At 48.1% G+C, this 12,284-nt stretch overlaps 1 protein-coding gene across 1 annotated transcript in view; it reads right to left on the reverse strand.

Moving 5' to 3' along the window:
* The window catches only part of LOC121876145 (transcriptional coactivator YAP1-B-like), a 29,321-nt gene extending 24,703 nt beyond the window's left edge, over positions 1–4,618 (reverse strand). Inside the window, exon 1 of the mRNA XM_042381082.1 lies at positions 4,570–4,618. Within this exon, the coding sequence (XP_042237016.1) occupies positions 4,570–4,618 (49 nt within the window). The remainder of the gene's footprint in view (positions 1–4,569) is intronic.
* Positions 4,619–12,284: the final 7,666 nt, after the last annotated feature.

The raw sequence follows: 12,284 nt of genomic DNA on the forward strand, positions 1-12,284 counted from the left end.
ATTTCAGGGGTTGTGTATGTGTGTAAATACAGTAAGGCAATGAATTAACATGTACAGGTATGATGTTCCTGGATGTATTGAGGTGAAAGAGTGGGCTGGTGATTGTGGTGGTAGGTGGTGCTGAGGTTCACACACACACACAGGTTGTATGTGTTGGAAGGTGGTGGTAGTGGGCAGTGATGGTAGTAGTGGTGGTGGTGGACTAGTGGTAGTGGGTAGTGATGATGGTTGGTAGTGGTGGGTAGTGGTGGTGGTGCTGGGGTACACACACAGGTAGTGGGGGAGGCAGGTTGGGGTCAGGCGTACCAACATGACCGGTGCGGGTGGGTGAAGCGCCTGGAGGTAAGGGGTGCCCCAGGGCCTCCGCTAACCACCCACTGTGTTTGTCCTCGGCGGCACGCACCCACACTACCCTCCCTCAGTCCTCCTCCACGTCCCCAACATCAAGATTCACCAACTCGACACAGGACAAGACACTCCACCAGGTGTAAACTACAGGTGAGGAGGGTTTACGTAACAGCTTGCTCCGCCTTTCCACATGAAACGATTTATCATCATATTTTTTCTCCTAAACGATCATTAGGTGATAATTCATTTCATTATAATTACAAGTTACCAGGTACATCAAATTGGGGTGGGTGGGTTCCGCCTGTCAATTACCAGAAGGTTCACATACCTGGTCTAGCACAGTACATTCCAGGGTATAATTATTCTAGTAAAATTATGAATCAAGTGTGACACCAGCCAGAGTTATGTTCGCATGTGATAACTCTTTAATAATCCTAGATAATTCCCTAGTGGATTAAGTTATTACCTGCAAGTCTATAAACCACTTCACAAGATTAACATACCTGAATCGAGAGGTATTTTAATTCATGAATAATTCCCCACTGTTGACATAAATAACAAAATAACATGATAATAATAATAACAACTTGATTTCCAGAGTTACATCCACCAAATAACCCATCACCTCCTGCCCCCACATCCTCCACCATCCTTCCTACAACCTACCACCCAGTCCCCCCTTACCCATCACACTCCTCCGTGTCCCATCATTCGCCCCCAACACACTCCTAAACAGCCAACAAGAAAACATAAGTCATATTTTTTTCTGCCTCATAACTGGAGATTCACAAACTACCACAGAGATTGACTTTAAAATAACAACGGGAAGATATAAGTTAAAATACCTTAGATTTGTGGGTTTTTGTTTTTGTTTTACTTTACCGTCACAGCAATGGCCCCCCCTCTCTCTCTCTCTCTCTCTCTCTCTCTCTCTAGTTCCTCTTTCTGTCTCTGTCTATCTCTCACCTCCTTTTCTCTCTTGTTCTGTCTGTTTGTCTCTCTCTTTCTCTCCCCGTCTCCCATTCACAGGTAGAGAAAAATCATCGTACGATCCTTTGTGAGAGAGAGAGAGAGAGAGAGAGAAAGAGAGAGAACCAACTTTCGAAATTCAGCCGCCATGACAGGCGCTATGAAAAGATTCAACCCGTCGGACAAGAGTATTGGCTAAACTCCAACCAGTTCACAAAGACCCGCAAGACAACAATAATTCTCGTAAATGTTCAGAAATCCACTTAAATACTCACCTTTACGAGAAAAATGAAAAATATACCTTGAAAATATTCCCAGATGATAACTTGAAGGTAGAGACAACGAAACTGGGAGTCATTCTATCTTAAAAAAGACTTTAAAAGATTACGAGGAATATTCACCGTAAACGAAGCTTTGTGACTCGGGAACCACTTCGTTCTGAATCATCCTCCTCAAGTGACATTTGTTGTGTTCGCCTGAATTATGCGTCTGAATCCCGGATCCACTGAGGCTTGTAAGTTATGTATCACTGTGTGTGTGTGTGTGTGTGTGTGTGTGTGTGTGTGTGTGTGTGTAGAAGACTAATTCACTTAAGCACTAGCTGCGTTCTCTTACTCGAAACAGAACGCTTGAACCTGAAAACCCGCCACGCACTCTCTTGTAGCCCGCGATTAAGAGGAGGTCAGTGTGGGCCGACGCGCGTTCACCTGAGATCCTTACGATTATCACTGGCTAGCGTTCACACACACACACACACACATGTAGGTGAGTAGATCCACAACTTACACGAGTGAACTCAAGGATGTGGAGGGACAGGGGGTAGTAGAGGATAGGAGGGGGCAGTGGAGGTTCGGGGAGAGAGGAAGGATGGGAGGAGGCAGGAGGCAGGAGGGAGTAGAGGAGACAGGAGGGAGTAGAGGAGGACGGAAGTAGAAGAGGATAGGAGGGAGCAAGAGGGATAGGAGGGAGTAGATGAGGGGCAGGAGACTGCACAGTACAAAAAGTACCACATTCATTCTCTCCCTCATCTCCCCTCCTTCCTTCCTTCCCTATCACTCCTTCCCTTCCTTCCTCCCCCCCCCTAAAAGTACGGTACAATAACAACCAAACCATTACATTACAACAATAACACGACACACACACACACACACACACACACGAACGCGAAAAACGAGACAACACAAAAGATTAATAAAATCACAAAATAAACACAACAACAAACCCGCACAGTATAATCTATTCCTAAACACACCAAAACACAACACTCCATCAATTAGGAAACAACACAGAAAAAATACTGGGAAAAATTTTGTTAGTTGTATACCAAAACATGCAAAGAATAATAAAAAAATAAATAAAATAAATGTTAAGAAATATGAATAATACTTGGAGTAATTATTATGGTAAGTAATTAAGTGTACCTCGTTAAAACTCCCCAAATGAGGTGTGTGAATTAGAAGAGTAATAATTAATTAAAAATATATAAAAAACAATTATGACAGTAACTAGTTCGCTGAAAAAACAAAAAACATTTGTAACCCCTGAATACAGTTCAACCTTGAGTATAGTAAGCAACCCCTGAGTATAGTGGCGACCTCCTGGGTACAGTGCCAATCTCCTGAATACAGTGCCAACCTTTTTGGTACAGTGCCAACTTCCTAAATACAGTGCCAACCTCCTGAATTCAATGCCAACCATGTAGTGTGCCAAACTCCTAAATACAGATTTACAACCTCCTGAGTACCCTATCTTAACCCCTATGAGTCTGTACTGTGACTTAACCCATTGAGTACAGCGACTTAGCCACACACACACACACACATGCTGTATAAAATAATGGTAACACTTCCTTGACTGAACACTCCAGGACCAACACGTGTGAAACAACAGGAGGGAGACAACATTGTTCCCACCATCATTATACACACACACTCTACCTGTTTCCGGGAGTGACCAATGTGTCAACCTCAACGTGTTCTGCTCCCTCCCTCCCTCCACATATACAACTTCCTCTCTCCCCTTTCGTTTTCTCTCTCCCTTCGTCTCTCCCCCACACAACTCCCCTTCGTCCCATCAATTCTCCTCCCCAGACACAGTATACGCACGACTGGTGGACATCACATGAAACTCAACGTCTCTCACACACACACACACACAACCACTGCTGTGTTCATGACCCACGGTGGTGGGCAATGGCAGTAACAACCAGACGTGTTCTGGGGACGCTGCGTGGTGAGGGGAAACAACCTTAGTGGTGGAGAACAAACAGGCTCACCACCACCAGACACATTACCACCGCCTGCACCAGACACCTGTGCAATGGTGGACGAGCTCTCCATCAGTCACAACACCCAGCGCCTCTGTTAACACCACTCACTCACTCACACTCCTCTTCTTCAGCATCATTAGTTATGTCATAAACAGACTGGAGGTGGTGAGGTGTAGACCAGGAAGCTGAGATAGTGAGAGATCACGAGTGTGAACCGTACTGTAGGTTGAGGGAGAGAGATGACACCACAACCCGGGGAGAGAAGGTGATCACGTGACACTCCCTCGTGGAGCCTTAAGACCTCTCTCTCTCTCTCTCTCTCTCTCTCTCTCTCTCTCTCTCTCTCACGACCATGGCCTCACCTGCCTGCTGGTAAAATGAGCATTGAAGTCTGTGTCTCCGGCGACGTGAGGACATGATGGAACAGTGTGTGTGTGTGTGTGTGAGCTCCCTGACCCCGGTGTACTACTGTAGAGTGTTATGTACACCCACCACGCACAACCATCATGCACACGACAACACCTGAGCCTGTGTCTGCAGCTCCCGTCAAAAGGCTGTGTGGCCAGGACACTCCCACGCTCTCCCCCCCCCTCTCCCTCCCCCCCCCCTCATTTCCTCCCTCCCTAGTCTCACATTCATTCCCATATCATAATTCCCCCCCCTTCTTGTATTTCTTCATCACCTGTAACTCTCCTTGCTTCCTCCCTCCTGTTATTCTCGTCCTTCTTCCTCCTTCCTTCTCTCATCATCTATTCTACAACTTAACCCCACGCCATCCTACCAATCCCCACCTCTACCAGCATCACCGTCACTAACCCACCTTTCATCATCACTAACACCATCACCACCACTACTCCACCACCACTATAACTATCACCGCCTACCACCTCAGCAACGCGAGGTTGACAACTATCATTACATGACTTCCCAGTTCTCCACCTCTTCTCTACACCATGATTCGCTTTTTTCTCCTTTGTTCTCACTTTCCTTCATTCTCGCTTCTTCCTCTTCTTCTTTCGCAGATGACCACATGTTGAACGTCTCTCTCTCTCAACAGAAACCTGTCAAGAGCTTTTACTTCCCCCCCCCCAGGAAGGACGACTGACTGACCCGTGACGTCACGTCTAGACGAGCGAGACAAACACACACGTGACCTAGACCGCCAGCACCACCTGACCCCAATGACCCCACAGTTGACCCCCCTCCCAGACTAGTAACGATGCAAAAAATTAACTTAAAACTTTTTTTTATGTACTTGTAGTGAACTGTGAAAACACCTGGGACAACAAAACTCACCTGAGTTTATTAAGACGTTAATAAAGCTCAATTACAAATACTGTAATTTATACTTAATCATATAACAAGGTTTAACCCTTTGATGGTGGTGGTTTAACCCTTCGACGACGTTTGAACTCTTTTGAGTACTATATTTTTACTCTTTGAGAACGACAATTAAACCCTTTGACAATGATGGTTTAACTCTTGACGATTGCTATAAGCCCTTAAGAGGAAGATGGTTTAATCCTTTGGTTATCAACGGATACCTCGCCCACATGCCTTTATGCTGTCCCTATAATATAAATGTAAAATAATAATAATAATAATAATAATAAATAAAATAAAAATAAATAAATAAATATCGAAGCGATAACCGTGGTAACATTCTGCTATGTTCTTATTACCACCATGCTGTGTGTACTATTCCAGATGATACTAAATGTTACATAATACTTCCTTGAGATAAATGTACAGTATAGTATATATATCAGTGCCTACAAGAGAGCTCAGGTTCTCAATTGGCTCAGCCATGTTAATATTGTTATTATTATCCACTCTGTTTCTGTGTTTTTCTGGCCAAATAAACTGTTTCAATCAATCAAACAAACTCTTGTTCCTTCCTTCCTGCCCCTGCTGCCCTAACTCCTGCCTCTCGCCACAATGTATGGATGACCCTCACCCGCTCCCAGCCACCTTTCCCCATTGCCACCCATATCCAGCCGCCACAGCCCACCTACTACACACCCAACTCCTAGCACACCCACCCACATCCTAGCATACACACCCATCATCATCCAGTCGGCCACTTCTCTTGTGCCTCGTGTAAATAAGCAGGACACACACACACACACACACACACACACACACACACACACACACACACACACACACACACTCCAACACTGTCTGTTTGTTGTTGTTGTTAGTGATGCTGGTGGTGACTCACTCCTGTTGCCACACACGCACACGCGCGGGACATTGTCAAAGTGCCACTATGAACCACCTACCAAGAGGCACTCTGTACACTAGCCCTCTCAGCTCCCCCTGGTCTTCATTACGTCTCTAACCACCAGTTTACGGACACACCGCCACACAATCTTGGAAGTAATATCGTCCCCTTGCAGCTGCCTCAGTCCTACAAGACCAGCCACCCCACCCTGATGTAGTTCCTGTAACCTGTATGTTCACCTCATGTTTCCTCCTATTTTTGTAATGAAAGCTTTTATTACATGAGGCACTCCCCTGTATCACTTATGTATGCCATCTCTGTCCGTGGTATATTTTACAGTCTTTGGCTCCTGTTTTCTCTCAATAAACCATTAATTATTATCACACACACACCCCGCACCACCACACCCGCACCACACACCCACCACACACACACACACCACCATACACCCCACCACCATACACCCGCACCTCCATACACCCGCACCACCATACGCCCCACACCACCACACACCCCGCACCGCCATACACCCACACCACCATACACCCACACCACCACCGCCACCACACCACCATACACACCCACACCACCATACACCCCGCACCACCATACACCCACACCACCATGCACACCCGCACACACACCCACACCACCATACACCCGCACCGCCACACACGCACCTCTACACTCCGACAGATACACCCAGAACACTTAACACTCACTAAATCATCACACCAACAGTTACATTCCCCCCACCCCCTGTGAGCCATACAGGTAGTGCAGCCAGGTGAGACGGACAGAAATAGTCCACTGCCTCCCCTCCCCATCCCTCCTCCCCCTCCCTCCCTCCTCCTCTCCCTCTCTAGTCTCCCTCTCTATCCCTCCTCCCGCCAGTCTCCCCCTATCCCTCCTCCCGCCAGTCTCCCTATCCCTCCTCCCCAGTCCTCTCCATCCCTCTATCCCTCCTCCGCCAGTCTCCCTCTCCCTCCTCCCGCCAGTCTCCTCTCTATCCTCCTCAGTCCCGCCAGTCTCCTCTCTATCCCTCCTCTCCCGCCAGTCTCCCTCTATCCCTTCCTCCCTGCCAGTCTCCCATATCCCTCCTCCCGCCAGTCTCCCCTCCCTCCCTCCCGCCAGTCTCCCTCTTCCCTCCTCCTCCCGCCAGCGCCAGTCTCCTCTCCCTCTCCTGCCAGTCTCATCCCTCCTGCCAGTCTCTATCCTCCTCCGCCAGTCTCCCCTCTATCCCCTCCTCCGCCAGTCTCCTCTATCCCTCCTCCCCCAGTCTCCCCTCTATCCCTCCCCCCGGTCTCCCTCTATCCCTCTCCTGCTCCCCTCCCTCTATCCTCCCCCTCCCCCCCTATCCTCCTCCCCAGTCTCCCTCTATCCTCCTCCCCCAGTCTCCCCCATCCCTCCTCCCGCCAGTCTCCCTCTATCCCTCCTCCCGCCAGTCTCCCCTCTATCCCTCCTCCCCCGCCAGTCTCCCCTATCCCTCCTCCCGCCAGTCTCCCCTCTATCCCTCCTCCCGCCAGTCTCCTCTCCCTCCCGCCGGTCTCCCTCTATCCCTCCTCCCGCCAGTCTCCCTCTATCCCTCCTCCCGCCAGGTCTCTCTCCCTCCTCCGCCGGTCCCCCCCTCTATCCCTCCCCCAGTCTCCCCTCTATCCCTCCTCCCGCCGGTCTCCCCTCTATCCCTCCTCCCGCCGGTCTCCCTCTATCCCTCCTCCCGCCAGTCTCCCCTATCCCTCCCTCCCGCCAGTCTCCCTCTATCCCTCCTCCCCCTCCCCCATCCCCTCCCTCCCCGCCAGTCTCCCCCATCCCTCCTCCGCCTCTATCCTCCTCCCGCCAGTCCTCCCCCCTCTATCCTCCCCTCCTCCCCTCTGTCCTCTATCCCTCCTCCGCCAGTCTCCCCTCTGTCCTCCTCCCGCCAGTCTCCCCCTCCCTATCCCTCCTCCTCCAGTCTCCCAGTCCTCCCGCCAGTCTCCTCTATCCTCCTCCCCCCATCCCCGCCAGTCCTCCTCCTCTCCTCCTCCTCCCGCCAGTCTCCCCTCTATCCCTCCTCCCGCCAGTCTCCCCTCTATCCCTCCTCCCGCCAGTCTCCCCTCTATCCCTCCTCCCGCCAGTCTCCCCTCTATCCCTCCAACAACAGTAGTCGGAAAAGCAGTAACATGAGGGGAATGAAAAGCATGGTGAGGAGAGGAGAGGAGAAGGAAGAGAAGAAGAGAGAAAGGAAGGAGAGGAAGAGAAAGGAAGGAGAGTATGGGAGAAAAGAGGTAGAAGGAAGAGAGGAAGGAAGGAAGAAAGGAGAGGAAGAGAGAAAAGAAGGAGAGAGAAGTGGAGGAGAGGGGGAATTTCACAAGGTCATCACATCACCACAATAATTCACCAACACTAAATTAGGCTGACTCATTGCGGCCACCACCATCACTACCACCATTCACACTACTACTACTACTACTACCACCATTCACACTACTACTACTACCACCATTCACACTACTACTACTACCACCATTCACACAAAAACTACTACCACCACCACCATTCACACTACTACTACTACCACCATTCACACAAAAACTACTACCACCACCACCACCACCATTCACACTACGACTCCCACCACCATTAACACAACTACGACTGCTACTACTACTATTACTACTATTCACACAACTACCACTCACAATAATAATCTGACCACCATTATCACTACTACCACCACTGCTACTACCATCACTACCACAGCAACCACCACTATTACCACAACCACCATTAGCATCACCACTATTTGCACCAACACCCAGATACCAAGTGTAGTATGAGATCTGACAATATACACCCAGGTAACGGTGTGTGTGTGTGTGTGTGTGTGTGTGTGTGTGTGTGTGTGACTTAAAAAAATAAGAAACCGACACATACAGACAGAGAATTGACGCAATATAACCTGACGTTGCTATACACACACACACACACACACACACACACACACACACACACACACACACACACACACACACACACACACAGAGGTCGAGGAGGGGGATAAATAAGACAGACAAATACAGGTCGAATGGGAATACATACATACTATACATACAGACACAGACAGACAGACAGACAGACAGACAGACAGAAACAGGTCGAGGAGGGGATATAAAAGACAGTGTGGCCAATATTAGCAAGAAGGTGATGCAACCCACCCAAGTCCGTAACTACACCACGGAACCCCAGAATGATCCGTCACACGAGAGAGAGAGAGAGAGAGAGAGAGAGAGAGAGAGAGAGAGAGAGAGAGAGAGAGAGAGAGAGAGAGAGAGACTACTACTACCATCACCAACACTACAGGTAACCAAGACATTAACCAACAACTACCACCATCCATCCATCCATCCAGACACACACACACACACACACACACACACACACAATAATGCCATCGTGTGTTGCGAGAAATACATCCAACAACATCTATTTACAAGGAAACACCGTCTCTTATTAATTAAGTTTTTGTTTAAACCATGACACAAAGTTAACAAATACATATTACTTCTTAAAACAACAGATTATAATATCACGTCTGGCGGACACACACACACACACACACACACACACACACACACACACACACACACACACACACACACACACACACACACACTAATTTATCACGCCGAGACAATGTTACTTGTTAATTTGAGTTTAGGTTAAAATATGAAATAGGAGGCAAATAAAATTATCTTATATTCTGATGTATAAATGATTCACGGCAGCATAGCGTGAGGGTACATGTATAGTCTGATATAAAGATGTGTTGTATATTGTTTGTTATTTGTTCAGTGTATATGTGGTGTTCTCTTCACGTTAATTAATACGCTACATACATGGTGGTTGGTACACTGTAGATTATGTAAACTGTATCCAGAGTGGGTGGTGGTGTATAATGGAGACACACACACACACACTGACTGTCTAGCGGCACCAAAGAAAGAGGGCGAGAGAGCACTGTCGTCACACCCCCCCTCCCCCTCCTCCTCCACACAAGCACCAACACTCAGCCCTGGTCCACTCGCTCGCCAACTGCAGTATGATTCACAACCCGTATAAAACAAACACCCGAATTTTAAAATGTCTCTTCCCCAGCTGACAACCTCCCTCACTCTCTCTCCACTGGGGCGATTATCCCACTCTGTCACCCAGGAAACCCGCCTTTACGTAACTCCTCCCTCGTCGCTCACACAAACACAAACACACTCTCCCATCCCCAAAAGCACCAAAAGCGACCTTCGTGTCAATTCACCTCTTCGAACGACAACTTTTGGCGCGCGTCTCGTCTCAAATTTCCCCAGTTGGTCGATTTCCCCGCGGGTGTGACGTTGAAACTGACCCTTAAGAACCACCTGATACTGGCTGGCCTCTCAGTTTTTGGCGCGCACCTGAGTTTTGGCGCCAAGAGATCGGGGTGCTGTGCCAAGGAGGTGGTGGAGGGGACGGGAGGGGACGGGACGGGGGTGGGTGGGAGGAGACGGACATCCGGCGCCGAAGTGACTCTTATGCCTACCTTTAATCTCTCTCTCTCTCTCTCTCTTTCTCTCTCTAAACCAAAACAACTGAAGATCGCAAGAAAGGATTAAGAGGTGATTAAGGATCTTCTATTTAAACCTGGCGAGGGGGGCCGAGGGGGGGGTTCAAACAGGCCGTAGATGAGAGATTCAAAACTTTTTAAAATAAGGGTTCAGTTTTAGATGATGCTGTTTTCAGAGCTTCACAGGTTAAGCCAGGGAGGTTCATACTAATAGGTTTAAGTCTTAAGGGGTTCACACTACAAGGTTCAGGTGACAGGCCTTGCCAAGTAACACGTCTGGGTGCCCAATGAGATGCGACTGGCACTTCTCTGACAGTGCCAACCTTCATAAAGACACTTCCCCGCTAGTGTCACCTCCCGACAATGACACTTCCCGGCAGTGACAAAACACACACACACACACACAAAATCAATAATTACTGCCAATGAGTGACCAGCACTTTCCCGTTACTTTCCGCACTTGTAAACGCTTTTCTGTCACTTTCTGCACTTGTCTTAGCATTTTATTGCCATTTCCCGCACTAACAAGTACTTTCCTGTAACTTTCCTTACTTTTAAGTACTTTCCTGTCACTCACCTACACTTTGTGTCGGCACTTTCTTAATTTTCTACAAGCTGTCTTCGTACTTTTCTGTCACTTTCTAAACGCTGTGTTGGCACTTATATGTCACTTTCCACGTGTGAGACACTTCCTACACGTGTCTCAGTACTTTCCAGTCACTTTACATACGGCAGTTTTCTTGGCCCTTTCCCGTCACTTTCCATTATTTCCTGTCAGTTTCTATACACTGTCTTGATACTTTCTACATTTTATCTTGGCACTTTCCTGTCACTTTCCACACTTACCTTCCTTCCACATATCTCCCCTATTATCTCTCCCATCTCCTTGTCCTCTCCTCCACCTCCACCTCCTCCTACTGTACCCTTAATAACATACATGGCAAAGCGTTATTAAAGTGGTTAAACAGAAAAAAAAAAAACATTTATATTATAATTAAAAACGTTTGTGTTACCAGTGGGAAGAACAACAAAGGAAACACAAATACTGGACATAAACAACGCTTCACAACACCAACATTACTACACGTTTTCTATGGTGGGAATAATTACATTTTCTATGATGAGTTTTCTATTGTTGGGGGTAACTATACTAACTTTATATAGTACATTATCTTTCTATGGTAAGTTCTTTATGGTACGTTTTCTATTGTGGGGGTAACTATACTAACTTTATATACTGTAGCACATTTTCTATGGTAAGTTTTCTATAGTGGGGATAACTATGCTATATCGTTGTTGTCTCGTCATCTACTAATATTTTTTTTTATCTAACCTTGAGACCTTGACATTTCATTTATTAGAAACACGACGGTGATAAGTAAAGGTCAAAGTTAATCTATAGTGATAAGACGAGGCACACATTACCTTCACTACCCACCTACGACCCATAATAACCAGGACCCATGACATCCACGACCCACGACATCCACGACCCACGATACACACAGCTTGTTGACACCCTTATACCTGTATCTATATCTTTACCTGTGTGAGTGAGTGTCCGTATACTGAGATGACGCTGGGGGAGAGGTGGAAGGGAGAGGAGTGGGGGGGAGGTGTGTCGGGGAAGAGGTGTGAGGGAGAGGTGGAAGGGAGAGGAGTGAGGGAGAGGTGGAAGGGGGAGGGGAGTGAGGAGGGTGGAAGGGAGAGGAGTGAGGGAGAGGTGGAAGGGAGAGGGTGAGGGAGAGGTGGAAGGGAAGGTGAGGGGAGAGGTGGAAGGGGGAGGTGGAAGGGAGGGTGGAGGGAGAGGGTGAGGGAGAGGTGGATGGGGGGGGAGAGGTGGAAGGGAGAGGGTGAGGGAGAGGTGGATGGGAGAGGTGGGGGGGTGGTCGGGA

The sequence above is a fragment of the Homarus americanus genome, unplaced genomic scaffold (assembly GCF_018991925.1).
Source record: "Homarus americanus isolate GMGI-L3 unplaced genomic scaffold, GMGI_Hamer_2.0 scaffold34921, whole genome shotgun sequence".
Lineage (NCBI taxonomy): Eukaryota > Metazoa > Arthropoda > Malacostraca > Decapoda > Nephropidae > Homarus > Homarus americanus.